We start from the raw sequence: 26,963 nt of genomic DNA, 5'->3' as shown, positions 1-26,963 counted from the left end.
TCTTTCCTATTATCTTTGAATGAACGACTCCCCAGACTTTTAAAAAGTAGTGTATGCAAACCTCACAAATGTACACATTTGGCTGAAATATTTTAAGCAGATATTCAATATTTTATCTTTTTTTTTTTAAGCTTGTTACAATATTTACAATCAGAGTATTCATAGTTATCCATGTGTTTACATCTTATAAGGCAAAGGACAGGTCTTTCAATTATTGTACATGATTTTTTTCGTGTATGGAAGTACATTGTATACATGTTGCATTGAGACAAAGATAATTGACCGTTGAAAAGTATAGATGGATTAAAGCTGCCTGTTGAACCTGGGGGAAATACACTGCAAATATTTCAAACGCAACACATTTCAGGACATCAGCATTCACAGTTTTACCTATAGCCCCATTACAATTACTAATTTTTGCTTCTGGATCAGATCACTTCAGCATAAGCTCAATACCAAGCAATCAAATTTGTGTATCCACACAGTGCAACGCTTAGTTCTACTTTCAGCCTTTAAATATAAACATGTTACACTGATACACTTGAGTCCTTATCTGATAAAAGTAAAACATAAATGGTTCTAAATTCAGACTACTCCCTTACAAAGTGCTTCAATGAACTTCAACACATTAAGTGCACTTTCAATTAATGGGTTTTCCATCAAGTACTGTAAAAATGTCTTCCAAGGACTTGTGAACACACTTCAGGAACTCGTGAACATTTCTGGAAGGGTAGCTGGACACATTGCAACCTATCCATTCATCATGGACACCATAGCCCACTCCGAAACCATCAAGCACCACTGGAGCAAACCCTCCCAGACTGACTGCGGGGCTGGTAAGAGTACTAGTGGAGAGAATGTTGTGGTTTATGGCAGTATATGCTGGATCCTTGTAGAGACCGTGCAGGGCCATTCCTTTTGAATTAGCCAGGTAGCGCATGGCAAAGAGATGGCGATCAAAGCCTTGACCTAGAAGAAAATGTACAAAAAATATAACGATGAAATAGATAAGTTGAGAGTGAACTAATGATCTAATTTGATGCCCACCCTCCCCAAAAAATGTAAAAGGATGGAAATTCTGTCATCAAACTCAAGTCATTCTTAACCTGTTTATATATAAAAAATATATATATTTTTGTCCATACAATAACAATCAGTGGGGTCTAATGCTGTTTTGGACCACAATAACACTCGTTATATCTTCTTTTGTGATCCACAGAACATAGGAAAGTAAGTCCTATATATTGAAATTCTGTCAATAAGGATGACAGAATTGTCATTTGTAGACTAACTGCACCTTTTTTCTTGCTCAATACTGAAGAAAAAAGATGTCTTGCTAAGATAAACTTCAGTTTGCCCCCCCCCCACCCCCCCAGGATGACAAGACACCTCATGAATATGCACTAACCCATTGCTGCCTCTTTAGTGAGCTGTCCATGGTATTTGGAGCATTCATTCAACAGCCCCTGTAACTGCTCCACACTGTGCTGTCCAGGCCGCTCAATGAATGCCTTGGCACAGCGCTGTGTGTGGATGGTAGCGGGACGGATGGTTTCTGTGCGCCCATGTTTAAAGGCTGCAGTGCTACACGACTCGTATGTGGCAACCGTCTGGCCATATTGGCGTAGGAAGCCCATCTGGAAAGCCAGCTGAGAGATGGCATCTGGACTGAGCTTCTTCTTCTTAAGTTGCTCCTTTCCACCTTTCTTGAACTCCATAGCGTCGATGGTGAGCTTTGACACGGCGGCCTGGAAGTTCTCTTTGGCTTTTGCGATTCCAGCTTTTAACTCATCAGTGAGTTTAAACTCTAATCGGCGCACCGCAGAGGAAGAGTCCACCGCTGCAGGCTGGGATCCAGGCCCCACCAAAGGCTTCTCTGTGGTGTCCTTGAAGACCTCATTCTGGAAGCGAAGAACAGCCACACCGTCACCCCAAGAGTGCTCAAAATTGATGGCCGCCTGTCCGTCTTTAGCCAAGATGATACTGAAGGACTTGTCGTACCAGCGGTTGCAGCCGTCTCCATGTAGCATGTTGTGGGAAATGTGAATATGGTCTCTCATCACCTCCTCATCCAAGCAGAGGCAGAACAAAGCACTGTCTACTAAATGCAGAGCTCCTCCATTTCCAGCATCCATTAGTTTCTGTCTTAACCCTGCCCAGGTGTCTCTATTCTCACTGGTTAGAATGCCCAAGGGGAACGAAGGAGCTTTTGTGGGGTCTGACAGAATGTATTTCAAATGAGCTTGCACCTCAGCAGGCTTTATGAGGCTGCCGTCCCGATCTAGAGCATCAAACACATACAGGTTGCCTCGCCTTACTACGAGCAGGTGGCGGCCCTTATCATCTGTGAGGAGCTCGTCGCGCTTGTACTTGGGTATACGTGTAGAGTTGAAGAGGCGGAAGTATTGGGACATATCCAGAGGATAGGCGTTCACCATGTAGGCTCCAAACCATGAGATAGAGGGGGGGACCCATCGGATCAACTTCTTGAAACTATCGGTGTCACTCTTGGCAGGGTTAAGATGAAACACCTCTGGCTCGAGTAGACCAGCACGAAGGGTCTTCATGAACCGGACGGCTGAGCACACCATGTTGGTGGCTCGCACAAGCTGGTCGTTGTACTCGGGGTTGGGGTCAGGGTTAAAGGACATGAAGGGGTTAAAGTTGAGCACAACAGACTCCCGAGCAGACAAGTACATGTCAAACCATGGAGCTGCAAGGCAAATGGGAGAAATTCATGAATGATGTTACAGTTAAAACTAATAATATTCAATTGTTCTTTTTATTATTACATCTCCTACCTGATATATAGCTGGTGTGCTTGTTGTTTTTGTCTAAGGCCACAAGTTCTTCATGTAACTGCTTGCCTACACCACTCTGGAAATCATGTGCTACTTTCTCTGTATTACTGATGAATTTCAAGGGAGCAAAAGTAGACAGAATTTTTTTTTTAAACATTAAAGGGCAATTAGAAAATGAAATAAATAAATTGATATAGATACTTTTGGCTTACCTGTACTGTTCATCATTCAGCAGGGGTCTTTGAGCTGCCAGATACCTCCGTATTGTATCTTCCAGTTTTGGAACTGGTAATCTATAGAGAACATATAAAATTGATATTTTGGGAAACATCCATACATTTTTAGACATTTTAGTGTGAGACATTTTACATGGTAAAATTATTGAACATTCTATTTATTAAATAACCCTGAACATGTATCACGTTTTCATAAAAATGTTAAGCAGCACATGTGACACTGACGACTGGAATAATGACTGCTGAAAATTCAGCTCTATGCTTTCATTGGAATAAATTGCATACTATATATATATATATATATATATATATATATATATATATATATATATATATATTAGTAATAATATTTCATAATATTACTGTTTTTACTGTATTCCTGACATAAGAGACTTTTTTTCCCAAACATTTGAAAACCTTTAGGTGGTAGTAAACACAGCACCTCAAACCCAAGACAATTAGATTATACTTTTAATCTAAGATTATTACATTTTATTTTATTTTAGAATGTTTGAATGTAATTCTATAGACAATTTACCACGGAACAATACTGAGGGAACTAAATTTAAGGTAAGGGGGTCGATTTATGTGTAACACCGTGTCCCCATCCCCCTTGCAACCTAAGCGTAGAATTTGCACTTTCACCTACATTCTCTAATATGTCCTGAAACTTACGTAGACAAAATGTATATTGTATTTCCAGATAAAATCTGATTCATCATCAAAGATGCAGTATCAAAGCACAGCAAAATGAATTATATGACGTAAATGATATACCCCGTGTGTGATTCTACGTCAATTTCCTACCTTGGTAAACTCTTCTGGTAGTGCATGGTCGGGACGACACTCTTGTGTAAATACTCAATCCCAGCTCCTTCCTTACTGCTGTATCTACGCCGAGTTCTCGTTAGAACCGAGAGGGCAGGGACATTCCTTAACCATTTGAATTTGCTCAGTGTTGAATTATATTGCGTAGAGATCAGACCTGCCATCATACAGCTTGACATTTAAGGAGTTATGAGCGTATTTTCCCTAAATCTCAACTTCGATTTCAAAACTTCTGTTACGTTACGTTAACTCGAGCAGTGTGTCTGACAGATCCTGTCGCTGTCGGTACGGCCAACAATAATTAGCTACCTGTGTTCTCTTACCTTTCTATTTAGTTAAAAAATAACAACAAACGTAAAAAACATAAGACAATTTTCATTAGCTGCTTAACAATCAGACAAAATTCACAACAAAATTTCCGATTTTAATGTTTGATTCATTACTTCCGCCTCTCACCAACAATCCCCTTTTTTCAAAATAAAAGTCAAATCTATATAAAAATGCAATTTGTATATTTATATATATATATAAACATGTGTAGGCTAAGTTGTGTATCTAATGTTTCAACTGCATTTTTCATTATGTTTGAATTACATTAGAATTCTCACAAAGCAACACAAACCGATATTTAAAAAAAATATATTTTAAAATATTAAATAAATGTTCTTACTCCTTAAATTTCGAATATTTATTACATTGACATATATTTTAAACATATTTGAACGCACCGTGGCTATCAAAGCGTGAGACCACAAGCTCCGCCTTTTTTTCTGATCCTTTCATATGATTGATTCAGCCGATTCAGCCACAGATGCGCAGGATGGTGATTGGTCGTCGGATGTCCCTTTCCGAAGCAACCACGGACAGCATCAATGGGGATCAGCCATCAGGCGCATTGCCAGCATCCTCTGGACCGATTGTGCTGGAAGTGCGACATAATTCTCCACATTTAGTTTAGAACCTTAGAAGCGAAATTATATAGATTTATTCTAAATTTAAATTGAACTAAGTTATATAAAAGAATGTGTACAAAACTTGCCATTTTAGGGACACACAGACGTATTCGTGCTGCGGTTAATCGCTGTGTGATTTGATAGAGGGGGAGAAACGTTCATCCTCCTCTGCTGTCGCGCTCTGGAACGAATTGTACATTCCAGCTTTTATAATTTTCATTTAGAAGATAAATTTCCTGTCGTCAATATTACAGATAGATATAATCTCGGTCGCTCAGCCCGTGCATGCCGTCTACATTGCGGTGTGAGGGTATTTAACATCTTGCAGAGGTAAGATTATTTGGACATTGCATGTCTAGCACAGCACAGCGTTAAGGTATCTTAACAAATATATTCAGAGTACCAACAAGGATGATTTTCTTTTCCTTCCTGATGAAAATAGATTTACGTAATGGAATCCTAAAAACAATACATCTATTTCTAAAAGCTGTTGCAATCATCACATATATGTGTGAATGGGATTCAGTATTAACCCCGAGATACATTTTACACACACTATGTTCTGACCTCAATTCAGCCTTGATCTTATCTTTAACTCTGAGACTTGCCCACAGCATCTGTCATTGTTTTGACCAAATGCACTGACATTATTGATTTGATTATTTAAGGTACGACATCTAATTTATGTTATTTAATTTTTCAGTGTCTAACAGTCAAAGCAATGGGAGCTCTAAGCAAACAGCAGTTCTTCCAGGAGCTGGGATCCGGTTGCTTGCTTCCGACTGTCCAGCACGGTCTGGAACAAGTATGGCAGCTGTTACTCATCTGCCTAGTGTGTAGGCTTCTGTGGAGATTGGGTAAGAGGGTTTATACAACACATGACATGTACTGTAATCTTTTAATGCAATTAAAGGAACAGTTCTTTTACAATAAAAACTAATTACTCTCCCTAATGTCATTACAAACATTTCCTCTTCTCTGTGCCACTTGTGTAAGGGAATAGTGGCCAGATGTTTAAAGCACCAAAAAGGACAAAAATACTATTAAAGCAGCAAGTCTGTCATGTACAATGTGCAATATCTCAAGTATTTTAAGCCTCTGTGTGAGGCACATCTTGCTTGACAGCTATGATCACCACCATACGCTCAGATTCTTCTGTAAATAACTTACTTTCTGTTGCATGGAAAGAGAGAAAAAAAACATGACCTTTGAATATCTTATACTGAAGTACAATAAAAATAATAGGTAATCAAATTATGTTGTTACAAATTATTTTTAAGCTGTTTTTCCTCTCTCAGGTCTGCCCTCTTTCTTGAAACACTTGAGTACGGTGGCAGGTGGTTTTTATACTCTTTACCTGTTCTTCGAGCTGCACATGGTTTGGGTGGTGCTTCTCAGCCTCCTCTGCTACCTCATCCTCTTTCTGTGCCGCCATTCGAGCAGCCGAGGACCCTTCCTGTCCATCACCATCCTTATCTACCTCCTTCTGGGGTATGAAGATACATCCTGTCTCGCTCATCATTTTTACATTTTCCCAACAGTATTAGGAAGTTTACTTTGAAAATGTAATAGGTTACAGATTACAAGAGATACAGTGTTAAGATTCTGTTCTTTCTGTTTCAGAGAATTGCATATGATGGATACAACAACCTGGCATAAAATGAGAGGTCAGTCTTTGATGCTGTTTTATCACCGGACATCAGTGACCGTTAGACCAGGACTGTATAGATGTTTCTTACTGTGATTAAATTTCGAGTAAAATACTTGTTGTGGTCATGTAGGTTCACAGATGGTAGTGGCCATGAAGGCAGTTTCTCTTGCCTTTGATTTGGACAAAGGCATAGTGGAGAAATGTCCCTCTCCAGTGGAGTTTATGGGCTACATTTACTTTGTGGGGACGGTCATCTTTGGGCCTTGGATCAGTTTCAATAGTTACATAGATGCGGTAGAGAGTCGAAAATTTGTGAGTCTCAAATTTTGATCTAATACAAATAAAAGTTAAAGGGATTTAAGAGAATCACAGATGCTTCAATCAGCACTTTACCGTGTTTACCGTATATTATCTTTTTCAGAGTGTCTCCTGGTTTCTGAAGTCAGTCTTCAGTTGTGTGAAGAGCCAGCTCTGTCTGGTAATTTCCAACTGTATTGCACCCTATCTCTTTCCCTATTTCATTCCGGTCTTTGGAGACAAGCTGCTCCGCAAGTGAGTATAAGTTTGAGTTGAGTAAAATGATGAAGTTATTCAGTGAGCAATGAAGTGTAAAGTATGGACTTATTCTTTTACTTCTAATATCAGACGTGTTACTTTACTATCTGTGGTTTTTGAGTGATCTGTTTTCATATTATTTCCTCAGCAAGAAACGAAAGATAAGGTATTGTCCTACTTATGTTATTTACATAAATTTAAAACATGGGGGGGGGGGGGGGGGTTCATACAAGAATAAAACATACATCTGCTAAATTTACTTGTAAAAATAATTAAAACAATGAATTCTGCTAGGTTTGATATTTCTATCTAAAACTTTTATTTTATCTGCTTCTTTCTATTTATAAAATATAAATTTTTGGATTGAGTTTATTAATGTTTTTTTTATTTTGTATTTCAATGCAGGGGCTCTCTTAAAAGGTAGGCAATGCAAAGTGTTAAACCTCAATGGTTTCATGTCTCTGTGGTTGTCTCTGATCTGTGATAACCTTCAGCTTTGTAATTCTCCTCATCAGGTGGCTAAAGGCCTATGAGAACACCCTGTCCTTCCATTTCAGTAATTACTTTGTGAGTTACCTTGGTGAGACGACCAACACACTGGCAGGTGCTGGTTTCACAGAGGAGAAGGACAATCTTAAGTGGTATGTATAAATGATGCAGATTTAATCACTGTCAGAGTCAGAATTTCAAATAGAGGACATATCTGTGGCAAAAATGTCATTGAAAATGCCCCCTTTTTCCCTTCTATCTGGCTAAATAGGCTTAATTTAGTGGGCTCTGAAGTAGAGATCGACCAATATGTGTTTTTCTATAGCCGATGCCAATGTTTAGAGGTCAGGGTCAGCCGATGGCCGATATGTGCTGCCGATTTTTAAGGCCGATATCTTGATGTTTTCCCCTTCATTTATATGCTAAAATGTCACACTAATAATAAGTGGATGCACAAAATTTCTAAACTTATCTTCATTTATTAAGCACTCACTTGAACCGACTCTCGAATCTTAATTTTGTGCACTGCACAGTATTAAAATAAAAAAATGCATCCAAAGTTAACCAAACAAATCAATAAACTGACCAAGTATTAAATATATAAAACAGGTATTATATAAATTAAATTGGCGTTACTAAACACGGATATCGGCCGATGCCGATATATTAAAAAAAATGACAAATATCGGCCCGATATATCGGTCGACCTCTACTCTGAAGACACTGATGTCACTTACAGTCGTCATAAGTTATCCATACTTACTGTTTTCCTGATTTATTTATATTGATTCATTTAAAGGACCAATTTTAAGAGTGTTTATTTTAGTTCAAAACACCTAGAAAATTAATATAGATTAATATAGAGTAAAAGATACATAAAAATTATCAATAAAATGTTTATTCTGTTAATACAAATGTGTATGTGGTTGTTATTTCGGATTTGGCAAATCCTGGCAAATCCAGAATTAGTCAGTCTCTCATGTCTGTCTCTCAAGTGTTAGGTTCTTAATTACATTTTTGTTTCAGGGACTTGACAATAGCAAAGCCGCTAAATGTAGAGTTTCCCAGGTCTATGGTTGAAGTGGTGACTTCCTGGAACCTGCCCATGTCCCGCTGGCTCAACACCTGTATGTGTTTGTTTGTGAATTTGTGTCCTTTACTTTTGTATAGTGTTGTATTAGTTTTAAATACACTGAAATTAATCAGATATGTATTTTACCTCCCAAAAAAGCATTTCATTTAGAACAGGCTTTTGTGTATTTTCTTTTACTTCCAAATATCTCGGTTAGTCACATTCTCCACCTCATTTGTTTTAGATGTATTCAGGAAGGCTCTCAAATATGGGAGCTTCACAGCTATTATCTTGACATACACAGCAAGCGCCCTGCTACATGTGAGTGCATTTTTGGCTTATTGTTCATTTGCCATTATATTGATTATTTCATTTGAATAGATTGAATTTTTTTTCTCAGGCTTAAATACAATATTATATTTCTGTGCCCACAGGGTCTAAGCTTCCACATTGGGGCAGTATTATTTTCACTAGGCTTCATAACATATATTGAACACGGTGCGTATCTGTTCAGGTATTATCTGTAAATCTAATAATTCAAAAGCATTATGTTTAGCATTTCAGCTGACTATTGCAACTTTTCAGTTTAAATTTTCTTTCAGCTTGGATCTTGGTTGTGTGTTTAATGGACTGTTTCTTTATTCTGTGTTTTAGTGCTTAGGAAAAGATTGTCAGTCATTTTAAATGCATGTGTCCTCTCCAAGAGATGCCCATCTGACTGCAAACACAGACATAAAAAGGTGTTGTATGCGTCATTATGGCTGTAGAAGAATATCTATTAAAAAAAAACTTTTACAAACCCGATTCCAAAAATGTTGGGACACAGTACAAATTGTGAATAGAAACAGAATGCAATGATGTGGAAGTTTCAAATTTCAATATTTTATTCAGAATACAACATAGATGACATATTAAATGTTTAAACTGAGAAAATGTATAATTTTAATGGAAAAATAAGTTGATTTTAAATTTCATGGCATCAACACATCTCAAAAAAGTTGGGACAAGGTCATGTTTACCATTGTGTGGCATCCCCTCTTCTTTTTATAACGGTCTGCAAACATCTGGGGACTGAGGAGTTGCTCAAGTTTAGGAATAGGAATGTTGTCCCATTCTTGTCTAATACAGGCTACTAGTTGCTCAACTGTCTTAGGTCTTCTTTGTCACATCTTCCTCTTTATGATGCACCAAATGTTTTCTATGGGTGAAAGATCTGGACTGCAGGCTGGCCATTTCAGTCCCGGATCCTTCTTCTACGCAGCCATGATGTTGTAATTGATGCAGTATGTGGTCTGGCATTGTCATCTTGGAAAATGCAAGGTCTTCCCCTGAAAGAGACGACGTTTGGATGGGAGCATATGTTGTTCTAGAACTTGGATGCACCTTTCAGAATTGATGGTGTCTTTCCAGATGTGTAAGCTGGCCATCCCACACTCATGCAACCCCATACCATCAGAGATGCAGGCTTCTGAACCGAGCGCTGAGAACAACTTGGGTTGTCCTTTTACAGTCCGGATGAAATGGCATCCCAGTATTCCAAAAAGAACTTCAAATTATGATTCGTCTGACCACAGAACAGTTTTCCACTTTGCCAAAGTCCATTTTAAATGAGCCTTGGCCCAGAGAAAACGCCTGCGCTTCTGGATCATGTTTAGATGTGGCTTCTTTTGTGATCTATAGTGTTTTAGCCGGCAACGGCGAATGGCATGGTGGATCGTGTTCCCCCAAAAAGTGTTTTCTGGAAGTTTTCCGGCCCTTGACCCTTAAGCACAGAGATTGTTCCAGATTCTCTGAATCTTTGGATGATATTATGCACTGTAGATGATGATAACTTCAAATTCTTTGCAATTTTTCTCTGAGAAACTCCTTTCTGATGTTGCTCCTATTTTTCGCCACAGCATTGGGGGAATTGGTGATCCGCTGCCCATCTTGACTTCTGAGAGACACTGCCACTCTGAGAGGCTCTTTTTATATCCAATCATGTTGCAAATTGACCTAACAAGTTGCAAATTGGTCCTCCAGCTGTTCCTTATATGTACATTTAACTTTTCTGGCCTCTTATTGCTACCTGTCCCAACTTTTTTTGGAATGTGTAGCTCCCGTGATATCCAAAATGAGCCAATATTTGGCATGGCATTTAAAAATGTCTCACTCTCATTTGATATGTTATCTATATTCTAGTGTGAATAAAATATATGTTTATGAGATTTGTAAATTATTCCATTCCTTTTTTACTCACAATTTGTACAGTGTCCCAACTTTTTTGGAATCGGGTTATCGTAAATTATAAAAAAAAACATCTTTTGATAAGCTATTGCTATATTATTAACTAGTTCATTATTTTACTTGTTCATTATCTTACTATTTTAAATCTTAGGAAATATTACCATTTTATATTATCATTTCAAATCATTGCAAAGTTTAAAAATGTAACTTTTTTTTTAATATGTATTCTTTTTTTTATTTTTCCTCTAGGAATTTTGGGTATATTTCATTAATGGGACTTTTAGCATGTTAGCAGTACTACATTTAACATACCTGGGCTCAATTTTTGGCTCCAGCACAGATGACACGGATTCTGATGAGGTACAACTCACTTTTTCTGAAATCTTATGGCCACTGCCTTCAGTGTAAGTAATTATTTATATTTGTTACATGACTTAAATGATTTTCTTTTGTCTGCAGGATGGCATGGCCAGCCATACCATTGAGAAATGGACACAGCTCAGCTGGACAAGCCACTGGTTGACCTTTGGCCTTTGGGTCCTGTATCGCCTTATTCTATAAACACTGAGACCTACATAGACAAGGAGAGATGGGGAGAGGATAGCAATAACTGTGATTGGATATTTTATGTGGTTTTACTATAGAGGAGCCATGGTCGTTTATGGCATCACTGTGAACTCTGGATGAAAATGACTGTGGCCCAGAGTCCTCAAATCCAGAAAAAACTAACATACAGGTAATATTGATCCACACCATTGGACCACTGGATATTCTGAAGGTTTCTAAACTACCTAAAGTAAAGAAGCATCAAGAGCAATCCTCAATAAGTGTGAACATGTAATTGATATTCATAGCCATTGTTAATGAATTGGTCAAGATTGTGATGACTAATCAATATTGTAGTTGTAGTTTGATGGTTTAGGATAATTACTTTTTAGTCAGAAAAGAAGGTAAATATTCTCAATGCTTTTTTTTCAGAAGCTCTAAAGTCAAATTGCAAGAATCAATTTTGGCGCATTTGTTCTGTTTCTTTTCCTCTGTTCCCAAATGGAATAACAACTAATACTCATGCTTATTTACTAAAGCACATATTATTTGTTCATTACAGTTGGCATATATGATAAACATGCCATAAACAGGGGTCACACTCACCAAACTCGTTCCTGGAGGGCCAGTATCCTCAAGAGTTCAGCTGCAACCATAATCAAGCACACCTGAACAAGTTCTTCTTCTTCTTCTTCTTCTTATGTATACTTGAAACTTCCAGGCAGGTGTGTTGAGACAAGTTGGAGCTAAACTCTGCAGGACACTGGCCCTCCAGGACAGAATTTGGTGACGCCTGCCATAAAACTTCCTCACAGGACTCTGAATGAACATATGATAAAGTTGACATCCTCTGTTTTGTATAAATTGTATGAAATAGTGACAGTAATTCTATGGGTGACTTTGAAACCAGTGAGACACTCAAAGTGTTAGTGTTTAGTTGAAGTAGGTTCTTATATTTAACCTTTGCAAAAAAATAATTAACAAGAAATGGAGAAAGTTAAATCATACAGATAATGTGTTTTTGTTTTCAGTGTATTTATTTTAATCTTTGCCATTGTTTGGTTGTAAAAAGTTATTTATCACATCATCACACTGAATTATATGAATTGTTTTGTTAGTGCCAAACAGAACAATAATCATTAATAGCTGATTAATTACAGGTATTTTCTTATATTACTTTTCATTTATTTATTGTGTTTAGACATTTAACACGCAACACATTTTCTATTGATTCACCCTTTTGATAATCCATCCATGTACTTTTATTAGTGAATAGTAAATAAAGAGTTCATATTACACTGATGATTTTGACTACATTATGTATGTCTGACTACCAAACCCTTGATACTAAAACATTCAAATTTGTCATTTTCTCCAAATTTTTTCCTCGTCACACATGTGCGCAGCATTTTGACATTTACAGTAGGGGGCAGCAGCGAGCAAACATTTGGACAGCGCAACCTTGCGACAGAAACTGAAGCAAAACACACTACAAATGGGACAACATGGCGATGTCCTCAGGCATGTCACTCTTTTCCCGTTTAACAGGCAGATCTTTAGGGACCGTACTCGGTCAATGCCGTGGAAAAACTCTCACAGCTCGGAGATGGTATATTAGTACCAGTGCAGAAAACAGTGAGTAAACGCATGATTTACACGCACCACAGTGTTGACTTCAGTCAAACCGGGAGGTCAGAGGAATTAAGATAATATTTCAGGCTATAATTTCACGCCATACATCTCATATCTATTAATTATTATCACCTGATGTTGTACGGAATCTTAATAATGTGAAATGCAAAGCATTTCAAAACACAGCATGCGATAGAGTCGCGTGTCTCGGCTGATATGTCAGTAGATTGGCACCTGTTTTTATACAGTCTGATTGGCACGAGCTAAGAATAAAGGCTCGTGATTGCAGATCGGGTCAGTGTAAATAACAGTGCAAATGTCAGTGTTACCTCAGTGCGATACCGCCACATCATCGTCTTCGTGGTCTCGATAAATTGCCAACGGGAACATTATGTTCTCTCACATCAATACTTAAGAGAATCACTGGTTTTCTTTTATCCTTTCCCAAATTACAGTTCTTCATAATACCAGAGAAATATCACATGCAGCTATTGCTATTTCTGACTGTGGTAGGGGTTAGTTAATGAGGTATCTCCTTCATACAGTTCTAAGCTTTCAGATTTTTTTTTATAACATTTACACGAGACTTGTAATACCTGATGTCCCCATCCCTCCTAAAACTAACCAATAGGCTACTGACCACTTTAAATTAATAAATTATTTATTCAGTTATTTCTATCTTTTTGGTGTGGTGTGTCTGTAGGAAGTATCACTTTACATTTCCAAATATTTATTTTGCCATTAATTGTAATAATCCAGTAAGATTGTGTCTGACAGCAGCCAGTGCTGCACACAGAGATCTGATCTGATCATCATCCAGTATGTCTGGAAGAAACAGAACAAACAGAGACAGACTAAATCCAGAAGAACTGTGGCGACGTCTCCAAGATGCTTCAAGAAACCTTCCTGCAAGCTATCTGAAAAACTATGCACAAGTGCATCTAAGGCAAAAGCTGCTTTAAACGCAAAGGATGATCACACTAATTGTTTAATTTAGTTAATAGAAGTTAATTGATAAAGAAAATCTATTTATGACATTATTGTTGACAGCATCCTCATTTTACAGCATTTTTACACAAGTGCCTGAAATCTTTAACAGTAATGAAGCTTTTGCAGGTTGGTTTCTGAAATGATAGAATATTTAGCATATTTATTTAACTTGGTATTTACATGACACAGGCTCTACTTCATGGAATTACAGTGACATTAGTCAAAATAAATGAAAATTGCTTGGTTTATTATTTTGGAAACAATTTACAATATGGTCCCATTCGTCAGTGCATTAGCTAACATTAACAAATGAGTAATATATTATTTATAATAAGTTATAATAAACAATAATGTTATGTGTTCTTGTTGCTTTTGTTGTATTAATTTGTGTGCACTGGAAGCATCATTACCAAATTGCTAGTGTATGCAAGCACACTTGATAAAGCTCTTTCTGGTTCAGATTTTTTATTTTTATTAATTGTTGATTAATCTTTGGTAAAATAAAATTCTAGTACCTAGTTCATTAACTAATGTGAACATATACAGCTTTTGATGAAAAAAAAATATTAACATTAATATTAACAAATGCTTTAGAAGTATTGTTAATTGTTCATTCACGTTTACTAATGTAGCTAACTAAAATTAATGAAACTAAGGAACCCGTATTGTAAAGTGTTACTATTATTTTATTATTGTGCAAAACACTGGTTATACTGGTTATAACACTCGTGTTATAATATTTTTCCAAAATGTTTTGGGGAAATTTTGTTAACAAGAAATAGTTTAATAATTTATAATAACCACCATTTGTTTTATTTATTTATTTATAACAGATTTGCAGTTTAAGCTTGATGAGCGGACAGCCCACAGCAGCCTGGACCTTTTTAAGAAGGACACAGGTGTGATCTATCGCATGCTTGGTATGGACCCCTCTCTTGTGCAGGACACTCCTCTCCGATTCCGGGACTGGGCTGTGGTTCTCGCTGACACCCACATTGACTCTGGACGGCACTACTGGGAGGTGACGGTTAAAAAGTCCCATGAATTCCGGGTGGGTGTGGCCGAGGTGATGACATCACGTGACGAATGTGTGGGCACCAACTCCAGTTCCTGGGTGTTCTCGTTTGTCCAGAGGAAGTGGTTTGCTATGACCACTGGCAAGCAGGTCCCAGTGCCGTTGGTGGGGAAACCCGATCGGGTCGGGCTCTTGCTGGACTACGAGGCTGGACGACTCAGTCTGGTGGACATTCACAAAGCTGAAGTGGTGTACAAGATAAAAACACAGTTCCGCTCGCCCATCAGTCCTGCGTTTGCACTCTGGGATGGGGAGTTGCTCACACACTCTGGACTGGAGATCCCACCAGGGCTTTAGTGACTCTTGTTCATTCACACATGGATGCTACATGCCTCTTAATGGCTAGAGAAAGAGAAGAAGTAGGGGCCTTATAAAAAGTCTAAGGAAGTCAGTGGGAAAATAGCTGTTTTTTACTGACATTTAACCAGATTTTAGCAATATTTGTCTGTTCACCTGGTGAAAAACTTCTCAGTGTACTATTTGTGATATGCAGACGAACTAATGAATCCATATATGCACGTATAAATACTTGATATGCTTAAAAAGTAATTTCTTATTTTGCATCGGTGCCCAAGTACAGTGTTCAGTGATGTTTTTCAATAAAAAGACATTCTTCACCAGTAATATTCTTTATTTACAGTTTATACATTCATTTTTTCTTGTCTCATTTCATGTCATTCTGTCCATTTTACACTTTTTTTCACTTTCATATGGAACAAATACACTCCTTTAACTATATGAACTTTTTTTTTTTCTCATAACTTACAGTTTTGTTGTATCCAGCAATAAAGTGTGTCCACATCCCAAGTTTAAATATATTAATTTCTGGCCAAAAACACACCAGATGCTTCTCAATCAGATTCAGTTAAAGCTTTTGTGCCCTACATTAAAATAATGTATTTTAATTTATATAATACCTTACAAAAAAAAGTCTATAAACAGGCTTAAGAAATTCAAACATTAAAAATAGTACAAATATAAAAATATGTGCTCATAATGTTAAGCCAAAGATTATTAATAACCTAAATGACATGGAAAGCTTTGCCATACAGACAAATGGGCCAAAGTTCACATTATACTGGCTTGCTAGCCTCCTAAAGGTAATATGAGGTAATGACATTTCCAGTATGGTTATCTCATAAATAAACAACTTTTTAATGTGCATGCATGCTTTTCTTGACAGATAGCCTGCTCAATTTACTGTTGTACTTTGCAGAAAGAAGCCAAGAAAGTGCTTATGAAAATTCCAATAGGTTTAAAAGATGGTATTAGCAATTTAATTAATAGTTCTCAAATATTTTCTTAAGAACATGTTCAAGAGCAACATTTCTTAAAATGCCAGCCGTTTATAATTTATGATTGTATACTAGTTTGCTAGTATAAATAGTAGTGAATCTGAAGGAAATTTTGAGAATCCAACTCCTAGTTACTGGCTAACCTTCCAGTTAAGGATGTGTTTTAATATAAAAATCCTTCTGCAGTGATAAATGTGAAGGCAAAGGAAGCTTCTGCATTTCTAAATTGGTCCAAACACAAACCAAACTGTCCTTGAGGACCAGTACCAGAATTTACCTGGATGTACCTGGTAGTTTCATTATCCCACAGCAGACTGAACGGAGGTTTGAGAGACTACAGTAATGACCATATTAAACCATCAACAGAAGCAGAGCTCGGTCACACCTGTTCAGCATGACCTTACACGGGCTTTGTCATAAATCTCTCACCCACATGCTTCCCTGAAGTCATGAGACTGAAGTTTGGGATGTTCATGGTAGTTGTTGCTCATACTAAACCCTCCAGAGTCTCCATGCTCTTCAGTTCGTCTGCGTCCATGGTGGAATCGGGACACGTGTCTGCGCTGAGCTCCTCTGGCATTAGTGTGTGTGTGTAAATGCGCTGGTACTCTTGTAGTACCTTGACCACGGCGCTGTGCCCAAACTGCATAGCGTCATCGAGAGGTGTGTTCCCCCATCTGAAAAACAGATGCATTTTATTAAAGGAGACAAAAACAGACCAGAAAAAGTGCAAGAGTGGGGAGTTCTGCCGTACCTGTCCTTAGCATATGGGTTGACTTTGCAGGTATGTGTTAAAAATTTTACAGCATCCAAGTGCCCTGAAATCAGAGGTTTAGATAAATGAATAAATAATTTGTTAATTTTCATCCAAAAGTGGAATATTGTGATACATTATAATTTAAAATAACTAAATGATAAATAAATGTAATGTATTCCTGTGATGGCAAAGCTACATTTTAAAAAACCCATTAATGCAGTTCTCAGTTTCACGCAATCCTTCAGAAACCATTCTAATGATGATTTGCTGCTCAAGAAGCATGTCTTATCATCATGTTAAAAACTACTGTGCTATTTTTGTGGAAAATATGTGTTTTTTTCAGGATTCTTCAGTGAATAAAAAAAGTCAAAAGAACAGCATTTAATTAAAACAGAAATCTTGTGCAACATTATAAATGTCTTTACTGTCACTTTTGAACAATTGAATACGTCCTTGCTAAATAAAAGTATTAACTTCTGACCCTTACAATAGTGTTAATGCACCAAAACAAATCCCAATATAGCCTTATTACCTTCTGCTGAGGCCACATGTAGGGCGGTACGGGTGTCATAGTCAGTCAATTCCATATTAACCGCGGACAGAGCGATTCTGTGAAACAAATTAATATCTTATTGTTGCTCATCACCACTCTCATGAAAATCTTTGTATTTGTATTTGGAATAAAAGAGAGAAAATTGTACCTCCTGAGAGCTGAAACATCACCACTATAAGCACCAAACATCAGATCCACCACAGACTTGTTCTGTAATATACAGTAAATATAATGATTGATCACAACTCTGAACTAGCTTCTAGCTTTTAGCTTTAATGTGTTAGCACTGTGTGGCTGAAATTGTCTGTGGTCTCACCCTCTCATGGCCTGTCTGTCTGCGAGGGTCTAACTTCTTCGTAAAGTGTCTCAGATTGTCATAGTTGTGGAAGTTAAAGAGGGAGACTAGCTCCTAAAAGACAAGCAAATTCAGTTAATGGTCTCACAGAACAAAATAAACAAATAGAAAGAGAGAGACCAAAGCAAAGCTCATGAAAAAGTACCTGGCAGAAGTGGATGCCTCGGATGCTATTGCCCACACGGTCAAGAGCTGGAGACCAGCACATCACCCCCATGATATTAGGAACCACGAGCAGCACGGCACCAGACACCCCAGATTTAGCAGGCAAACCCACCTGAGGAAGGGAAACGCAAACAATCACAGTGATTTTATTTAAGTAATTAGCTGAGGTTTAAAGCAAATGACTGAAATAGTTTCATCTAGCTGTAAAGTCCACTGTGTGTGTGTACTTCATCACACTGGGGAATTCAGCAAGCAATCAGTCAGCTGTGTGTGTGTTACTCACGTGAAAGGCAAACTGGCCGGAAAAGTCGTACATGCCACACGAGTGCATGAGACTGAGAGTGTTGCGGACAGCCTCGGCACTGAGCACACGCTCGCCTGTGATTGGACAGATCCCTCCATTAGCTAACGTGGCTGCCATGACGCTGCCAGACTCACATGTCACCTCAATAGAACACAGCTGGAAAGGAAAGAAAGACATTAAAGAGAAAGTATGATTATTAAAGACAGTTACGTGTCAGAATTACAGTGGATTTACCTGAAAGTAGAAGTCAAGGGCTGCCATCATGTCAACTCCACTGGGAAAACACTACAGGAAAAAAAAGCAGAGTAGTTGGTGAGAAAGTAATACAAAATCCTGTTAATATGCTTATGAAAATGACAGTGACCAAAGAGAGACTCACTCTTTTCTCTTTGAGATAATAGCCAATCGCATAGTTCCTGTCACCGGTCTCTTTCTCTGACTGGAAACTTTAAATATCACCAGACATTTATTATCACCAGTACATATTAGATAACAAACTATAGGTTCACCTCTCAGAGAGTGTAATTTGATAGAAATAATGAGGTTGTATTTAAAACTTACGTGGCATTACTGAACCCAACATATTCTCTGCCAGCCATTCTCTTCAGATAATCCATCATCTGACACACAAACAGAAATCAATATTTATAACAAGCAAGATAACAGCAAACTCCTGGGATGGTTCATATGGTGGACATGTTGCAATGTAGTACTCACAAAGTCAAACTTCTCTGCCTTGTTGGAGCCAGGCTGTAATAGAGACAAAAAATTACAAGGTGAGAGAAGATTACACTTTAGCATAGTTTTAAAACAGAACTCATTTATATTAATCAACAGTCAATAGATTAGTAACACATGATACATGTCACTTTTAATTTTACATGATTACAAAGTGCCCTATTTAAAAGTGTGTTAAGAAACTAAATGCAGAAAAAGAAGGCTAACCTGGAAGGCTAATTCATCCGAAAGGCAAATTCACTGGTTTATGAGTAAATAAAGGTCTGTGTTTAAAATTACTTGAAAGGAATTTCAGATACTGTTTAACAATATAAATTAACCACAGTTATACCTCAAATGTGAATTTTGAAATCATTGATTGCTTAAATTGTACATTGTTAATAAGTTACTTTATAAGGTCTTAACAGTTTTTGTAATTTATCAAGCATTTAAACTTACATCCTTGTGTTTTATTTAGTTTGTCTATTGTGGCTTCATTCAAAAAATGTAAAAAAACTAAACAAAAAAACAACCTTAATAATTTCTGAAGGCTAACCCATAGCTGATGCCAGTCCTAAACAAACTGAATAAATCAACAGACAGACAGAAAGATCCAGAACGAAAGAGTCAGATGTGAAACACATTCAGCATTCACAACATCCACTGTAATATAGTCAATGTACTATAAATGAACTGCATATAAATAAAATTAGCTTCTGTTGGCAAGCAAAAAATAGCCAACAGTGATTCCAGTGACACGGTTTACTTTGGGTCTAATCCAAAGATTCCTCCGTAAACAGTAATACTGTGCAGTATTTAGACACTCGGTGGCAGTGTTCAGCACAGAACAGTGTGGTATGATAGGAGATCATAACTGTCTTATTCTACAAAAATGCATTAAGATCTAAAAAAGTTTATGAGTTCATTGAATGCGTTATGCATGTGAAACCTTATAGAATATTAAAGGAGAGTATATCTTATTAAAAAAAAAAAAGATAAAATGTGGCCATGATCAGACATGCTTTTCATTGCACGGTTGCAGTGAACATGACAGAACAGAAAGACGACTATAAAGCCAAATGATTCAACATGAACTGCTAGTCCCTAACTGGTATTAGGGACAAAGTTCCCCATATATTGAGTTTCATACAGTATGTACTAAGGTGTGATGTTAAGGTGACCAGTTCCACAAGGTCCAAAAGGGGGTCCCATGTGCAAAGGTCAACGCAATGCGATCACAGCTTTGAGATGTCTTAGTCTTAAAAAGTACTCATGCGTGTCTGTGCTCACTATGTTGCATAACATATTTAAGGGCACAGGTCAAACAAGAAACTTTTACACTTTTAAACTTTAAATAAAAGTGGAGAGTCCCATATTTATACATGTAATTAGGTATTGTTTTTATTTCAGTTCATTTAAAGCACTGAAATCTTTTACATTTCCATTGCAGTCTTAGACCTGCAGGTTATTTTGAACATGTAGAAAATCGGACCCTATTGAAACATACTTAAAGGCGTATTTCTCAGTACATCTTCTGATTGGCTGTTTAGACACACCTCTTGACCACTAGCTGCTCTTATTATGTCATTTCTAAAAAGACCACCCACTCCCCTCATTACACACAAACACACAACTTTTTAAAACCAGGTCAAAAGGAAAGGACAGAAATATAATTTTGTCCATTTAAATGTAATTTGTGTATTACAGTTATAATTTCTGATATTAATGCAGCACATCAGTGATGCTGAATTTAGAGTAGCTATTCAAGGATATTAAAATAAAATGTAATTAAATTAAATAAAAAAATGTATGTGTCATGGCTGCTAAAGCCAGATTTTTCAGTTAGTATTGTAAGGTATATTTTTACCTTTAGGAGAGAGCTGATTACAATGGCTCCTGCATTTACCATGGGATTATGGGGTTTATCTGGGAAACAAAAAAAGTTTACAAAGTGTCATTTTAAGTGTCCAAATACTATTTAAGACCACTTTATATGGCCGTTTTTTTGAGTGACAGCATCAACATGAGAAATAAAACAGATTGTGACGGATTCTCACCTTCTTCATCTAAATAGAGTTTGTTGAATTTGAGGCCACTTGGTTCTTTCCCCACATATCTGTGCACAAGTTTAGTGCCATTCTTGTGCACAGCCAGTGCATACTCCAGTGGCTTCACACATGACTGCAGACAGAATGGCATATCTGTGTCTCCTATAGCATGCCTTTGTAAAGAGGAAGAGATCAAATTTAAGATACAGTGAGTGAGAGGGGAAAGGGCAAAAAAAACAATATCACTATCATTCAGTGTTAATAAAAATCAGAAAGCATCATATGTGAGTGAAATTTGGGTTAGGCAGATTAATAAAACTCTACGTTGAACTAAATAATATAATATGTTAATATGATGAATTTGATGTAAGTGATGTCTGTGATTTAAAATCAAAAACTAGAATACATCTTTGCTTTAAAAATGCAAAGGGAAAAAATAATTATATTGTTGTCGAGAGAAAAAAAATCATTAAAATAACTATGATATTTAAAAACAATATTATTAAGAGCAATACTGTAAAATTTTGATTTAATACATTGGCGTTCAAAAGTTTGTGGTTGGTAAGATTTTGAAATATTTTTGAAAGAAGTCTCTTACACTCACCGAGATTGCATTTATTTGATCGAAAATACAGTAAAACAGTAATATTGTGAAATATTTAGTGTTGGGCAACGAATAATCACATCCAAAATAAAAAATTTTGTTTGTATAAAATATGTTGTGTACTGTATATATATATATATATATATATATATACACACACACACACACACACACACACACACACAAAGACACAATTACAGTATATATTTAGAAAATATTTACATGTATTTACATGTATATATCTATATTCATATAATTTATATTATATACAACTATATTTAATATATAAACATAACATATACGTACATAATAAACATACACAGTACACACAAAAATATTACGTATACAAAAAATATTTTGGATGTGATTAATCGTGATTAATCATTGCCCAGCAGCGCTAGTAATATTATTACAATTTTAAATAACATTTTAAAATAAAATATATTTTACAACATCATTTATTACTGTGATGGCAAAGCTGAGATTTTAAAAAGCCTTTACTCCAGTCATTCTAATATGCTAATGTGATGCACAAGTAAAATGTGCTGCTTAATATTTTGTAGAATTTTTATATTCTCATAATGATGTTGTTTTGATTAATTAAAATGATAATATTTTAATAATATTTCAATATTATTATAATATTTCAATTGTAAATTGTTTGTACAGGTGGACCAAAAAATGTATTCTGGTCTTGACCCTTTTCTCAAAAAAGTATATTTTACCTCTGACCATCCACTGTGCACAGAGAAACTCCCCACAGGTCCGGACTGAACTTAGCTAACTGAGGGATGTAGTTTGCAACCTGCGCAAATAGACGCATAGACAAATATAGAGATGAGAGGTTGATATACATGTTTGTAAAGGTTATTCAGAAACAGTGATAAGGAAAATCAATGTCTTACTTTCCCTTCTTTCTGAGCCTGTGCATTATAATACAGATGGTTTATAAGGGAGGTAAAGGACTCAAAGTCTGGAATGATGAACTTCCTTTGGAAAGCTTGAGTCAGGAGGACTATGTTACTGCCAACACATCTAGAAACAGAAACACACAGATGCCCATGTGACACAACTGTGACTTAACAGCCACCCGTGATCTGTAATGTGCTGAGAGAGTTTTACATGGCTGAAAATGATATTTGATCCATGTTTATTAACACCGACTGAGCTGGTTCAACTTGAGTGGTGCCTCACAGGATTAACAAACACGTTATCGCTGCGTAAAATGGCTTAGCTTCACACATGCTCCAGCAGAACGCATGTACATGCACATACAAACAACAGGTGGCGAGCTGTATTTACCTCTGCTGGGGAACAGAAAGTCAGGTCATAAATTTGTAAATGTGATGGTGTGTATGTGTGCATGAAGAACTGACTGCTTGTATTTCCAGACTTCCAGGAACATTGAGATATCATTCACCTGTAAGGGGCACGAGTGCGTGCATATAGCATAACAGCTTCAGGTCATAAACTATATGTGACGCCACGGCAAACACACATACTCTCTTATGCTTTTCTTTGCGGAGTCAATTTTCTACTAACTTTCTGAACAGTTCCTGGTCCATCATTGCCGTTCCAACAGACTCTTGGATAGCCTGGTGGATCTGCCGCATGCAGTCTCTCAACCGAGGGTCAGATGTCAGCAAGCCTGTGCTTTTGAGTGCCTGAGAAAAACAAGAACCCATATTGCAATATTATTCATATTTCAAATAATGAATTATTAAATTGTCCAGTGAATAATTATTAATTATTTTTATTTTCTAATAAATTTTAGCACACATTTAGAGATGAACTACAAGATATGATAAACCCTATAACATGAAAAAAATTTTTTTAAGTTGATTACAGAGCTGCTCAAAAGTTTGGAGTGATATACTGTATAGCTGTTAGTATATATATATATATATATATATATATATATATATATATATATATATATATATATATATATATAATGGAAATGCAGAGAATTATGATGTGTCCCTTTTACATTTTCAATGATTGAGACAAAGTTCTTACAGTACTGTGCAACAGTGTTTACATTCGTCAACTGAAAGAGCTCACCATCAATCCTTTGGTAGGAACATGTTTTTCTTCAGTCAATAATATATAGCCGTTCAGCTGTTAAATTGCAGCTATGGTGGAGATGACCATCATATATAGACAAAACAAGCCCATGCACATAAATTATAGCAATAAACTTCTTAACACTTTAATGGGTGTATATTTCTGGGTGGCATGTGTACCGAAGTACACAAACACTGAAGGTGCAGTACTATGTTTGGAAATACAGAGATTAATGTTTTACCTTGGTTAAAAGAGTCCATAATTTTATGTATTGCTCCCTGTAATATAAACTCAAACATCCAAATATAGATCTGCACGTTTAGGAATAGGTACATTTATTTTGGGCTTGCCACTTGGCCCACACATGAAGCCTATTTATAGTACCATTATATAACACCAAATATTTATAACTATAACTTAATGTGTAAGAATAGAGGCGTCTAATATTTTAATAATACTAAATGGAAAGAATGAAGGTATACATGGTGTTTATAGCATGTATTAAATCCCCTTTCCCTCTCACTACAGCACATGCTGACTAAACCACACACACATGTCACAATGGCATCAGCACTCTGTGAGTGTGAATATTAGTGCAACTCACAGCCAGGAAACGCGTCACTGAGATTTTCTCTTCTCCCTGGGTGATAGTGTAGAACAACAGGTCCTCCAACCCAGCAACCACCTTATTGTTGCTTAAAACACAATAAAATACAGAAAACATGTTTTACCCAACACATTTCATTTTAGAAAGATATTAACCCCTCTATAATAAAATTTGAAAAGCCCTTTATTATCTCCGTGGCCAGCAGGTAACGCCTCTCTGAGGATTTACCTGTACGTCGCGGCGTCCGTCTCTGTGATCACGTGCTGATGGCGCGGATGCTGGCCTGGAGATGCGCTCGTGTGCAGCAGCCGAGCAGGTGAGTGTCTTCTATCCAAATTCCCCGCAACTCTTTCCCATTTTCCAGCCTTCTTAATGAGTAAAATACCAGCTCTGGACGCCCGTAGGGTCTTAACACAATGCATAATCACCGGCCAAAGTTTGTATTTTTAAATCAGCGACCTATGAGAGCTCTAACCCGGTGTGAATAAGCTGCGCGTGTCTTATGCTTATGAATCGCGTCCTTTCTATCCAGTGCCTGATCATCCCACGAGGAATGGGGAGTGACTTCTGTTGACAAATTTAGCCGGTAACCGAGGAATCATAGGCAGGTGAGGACACGCCCCCTGGCGAATGTTAGGGGCGTGATGGTGAGAGAAAAAGAGGAGAGGGATAATTGGTGGATCCCAGAACAGACGTATATGCCTCAATTACGGAACCTAGGATAGATTTACTGAGCTTGGGCCTTTAGCTGCTTAAAAGTTTTTGACACAAAAGCAGATAATAATTGCCCATTTAATCGCACCAGTAACATTTGAACCAAATTTTACCTTTTGAGCTTTGAACTCTATAAAGCGTAAGTAAATAAATAAATAAATAAAGATCATTTGTGACCATTGGGAAACCATTATGAATTAGTAACTGATTGATTCACATTCAGTTACCATTCAGTAATTAAAAATTGTGTGTATTTATTTTATACATATAAAAATAAATAATATACTAAATAAAAATAAATTGTATTTGTATTATAATCCCCCTTTTTCACAAATTACAGAGAAGTCAGGAAAGCTTTTCAGTGGGTATTCAAAGTGTAAAATGCATTTGATGTAAAAACATTTAGAAAACAGGATAAATTTAATTAACTTGCAGTCATTTATATAAATGTGTAATTAATTACAATTGAATATAGGTATATAACTATAAATATAAATATAAGTGCTACACTTTTTACATCTTATTGCTGTAATAAACACTGCAAGGATGAACCTTGAATATACCGAAAGCAATAGGTACCTGGTAATTACATTGAAAAAAAAAAAATTAAATAAAAGAAAAGCTAGAAGAATCTTCGGTCAGAAAGAAAAATAATGTGTTATAAGGGTTGCACATATAAAATGTAAAAAGTTAAAAATATAAAAGCGATTCTCTCTCACTCTTAGGGGGTAGTGAGGTCAGTGGGGTCTCCTTGAAAGATAATGCGGTTACTGATCCTGTTACAGCTGTAAGATTTGCTTTGAGATTTTGTAATGCATTGTCCAGTATTTATATTTTCCCCAAAACACTTTGCAGTAACCTCACAAAATGTTATTAATGTCAATGCTTCCCTTGTCACAATAAAGGAATTTTGTGAATGACACAAAATGTTGTTTTATTATTAATTTTTTCTTCTTCTGTTTAAATATTGTTATATTTACACCAGAAGGCCTAGTGCAATAAAAAAAAAAAAAAAAAAAAAAAAAACCCTTTTGCGTCCCTACTCTTGCAAAGTTATTGAAAAAATGTTGCTGGGTGGAAAAGGATTCCATCACTGTCATGCTCATATTACAGAATCGTTACTTGAGGTCATTGGGTGTGGAACAAAATTTTACGACTGGTCCCCTACACCCCCTACTTTGCTATGCCTAACAAGTAGGCAGGATTATATAACAGAGGACATTAGTCAGCTCACCTCATCAACGGGCCTGAGACAACATTCCAGGTTGTTTTGATCACATGATGGCCCTGATCATACCACTGACATTCTAGACCAGGGGTGAAGAGCCACAAATTACAATCTGCATCATCAGACTTTATTTAAGACAATATTTGCAGATTTACTGATTTAGAAATACAGTTAATTACTTCTCCAATCTAAGTCTTGCTTGTCCTATTTAAAATAACACTGAGCATTGCTTAGGAATGGAAAAGGCCCTGACTCGTGGAGACTCGCGGGATGTTGATGGGCATGAATTGTTTGAAGAGCTGACTGCTTTGGGCAGACGCCTGGTTGCTGGATCTAAACCACTGGATGCGCTTAAATTCATCTGTGAAAAAGGGATGGAATCAATTTTTCAAAATGTTTTTGTAGCATGAGAGTGCTTCTCACTCTCCCCGTCACTGTGAGCCCTGGAGAACGCAGTTTCTCAAAGCTTAAACTGATAAATATTATCTCAGAAGT

General features: G+C 36.7%; 4 protein-coding genes across 4 annotated transcripts; 2 read left to right on the top strand and 2 right to left on the bottom strand.

Annotated features, from left to right (window-relative positions):
* Positions 1–103: 103 nt before the first annotated feature.
* LOC132097834 (carnitine O-palmitoyltransferase 2, mitochondrial-like) lies at positions 104–4,072 on the bottom strand. Its single transcript, XM_059503783.1, has 5 exons — positions 3,845–4,072; positions 3,014–3,094; positions 2,802–2,908; positions 1,409–2,713; positions 104–969 (listed from the first exon to the last, which is right to left on the bottom strand). Exons 1-5 carry the CDS (start codon positions 4,042–4,044, stop codon positions 641–643), a joined length of 2,022 nt encoding a protein of 673 aa, XP_059359766.1. The 5' UTR covers positions 4,045–4,072; the 3' UTR covers positions 104–640.
* Positions 4,073–4,643: 571 nt separating this feature from the next.
* On the top strand, positions 4,644–11,919 carry porcn (porcupine O-acyltransferase). The gene is made up of 15 exons (XM_059503780.1): positions 4,644–5,148; positions 5,522–5,675; positions 6,117–6,309; positions 6,442–6,485; positions 6,600–6,781; positions 6,891–7,021; positions 7,173–7,190; positions 7,430–7,444; positions 7,540–7,665; positions 8,540–8,640; positions 8,830–8,906; positions 9,020–9,083; positions 9,240–9,325; positions 11,061–11,171; positions 11,271–11,919. Exons 2-15 carry the CDS (start codon positions 5,540–5,542, stop codon positions 11,370–11,372), a joined length of 1,386 nt encoding a protein of 461 aa, XP_059359763.1. The 5' UTR covers positions 4,644–5,148; positions 5,522–5,539; the 3' UTR covers positions 11,373–11,919.
* A 901-nt stretch (positions 11,920–12,820) lies between these two features.
* On the top strand, positions 12,821–15,799 carry spryd4 (SPRY domain containing 4). The gene is made up of 2 exons (XM_059503782.1): positions 12,821–12,992; positions 14,813–15,799. The coding sequence occupies exons 1-2, from the start codon at positions 12,863–12,865 to the stop codon at positions 15,349–15,351; spliced, it is 669 nt and encodes a 222-aa protein (XP_059359765.1). The 5' UTR covers positions 12,821–12,862; the 3' UTR covers positions 15,352–15,799.
* Positions 15,800–16,727: 928 nt separating this feature from the next.
* On the bottom strand, positions 16,728–25,102 carry gls2a (glutaminase 2a (liver, mitochondrial)). The gene is made up of 18 exons (XM_059503779.1): positions 24,755–25,102; positions 24,524–24,614; positions 23,395–23,516; positions 22,758–22,887; positions 22,578–22,657; positions 21,258–21,421; positions 21,068–21,126; positions 19,201–19,233; positions 19,045–19,103; positions 18,863–18,929; positions 18,718–18,768; positions 18,463–18,639; positions 18,160–18,291; positions 17,976–18,068; positions 17,808–17,869; positions 17,639–17,715; positions 17,104–17,167; positions 16,728–17,026 (listed from the first exon to the last, which is right to left on the bottom strand). The coding sequence occupies exons 1-18, from the start codon at positions 24,946–24,948 to the stop codon at positions 16,837–16,839; spliced, it is 1,845 nt and encodes a 614-aa protein (XP_059359762.1). The 5' UTR covers positions 24,949–25,102; the 3' UTR covers positions 16,728–16,836.
* Positions 25,103–26,963: the final 1,861 nt, after the last annotated feature.

The sequence above is a fragment of the Carassius carassius genome, chromosome 21, assembly GCF_963082965.1.
Source record: "Carassius carassius chromosome 21, fCarCar2.1, whole genome shotgun sequence".
In the NCBI taxonomy this organism is placed as follows: domain Eukaryota; kingdom Metazoa; phylum Chordata; class Actinopteri; order Cypriniformes; family Cyprinidae; genus Carassius; species Carassius carassius.
This window is presented reverse-complemented; position numbering and strand designations above follow the sequence as displayed.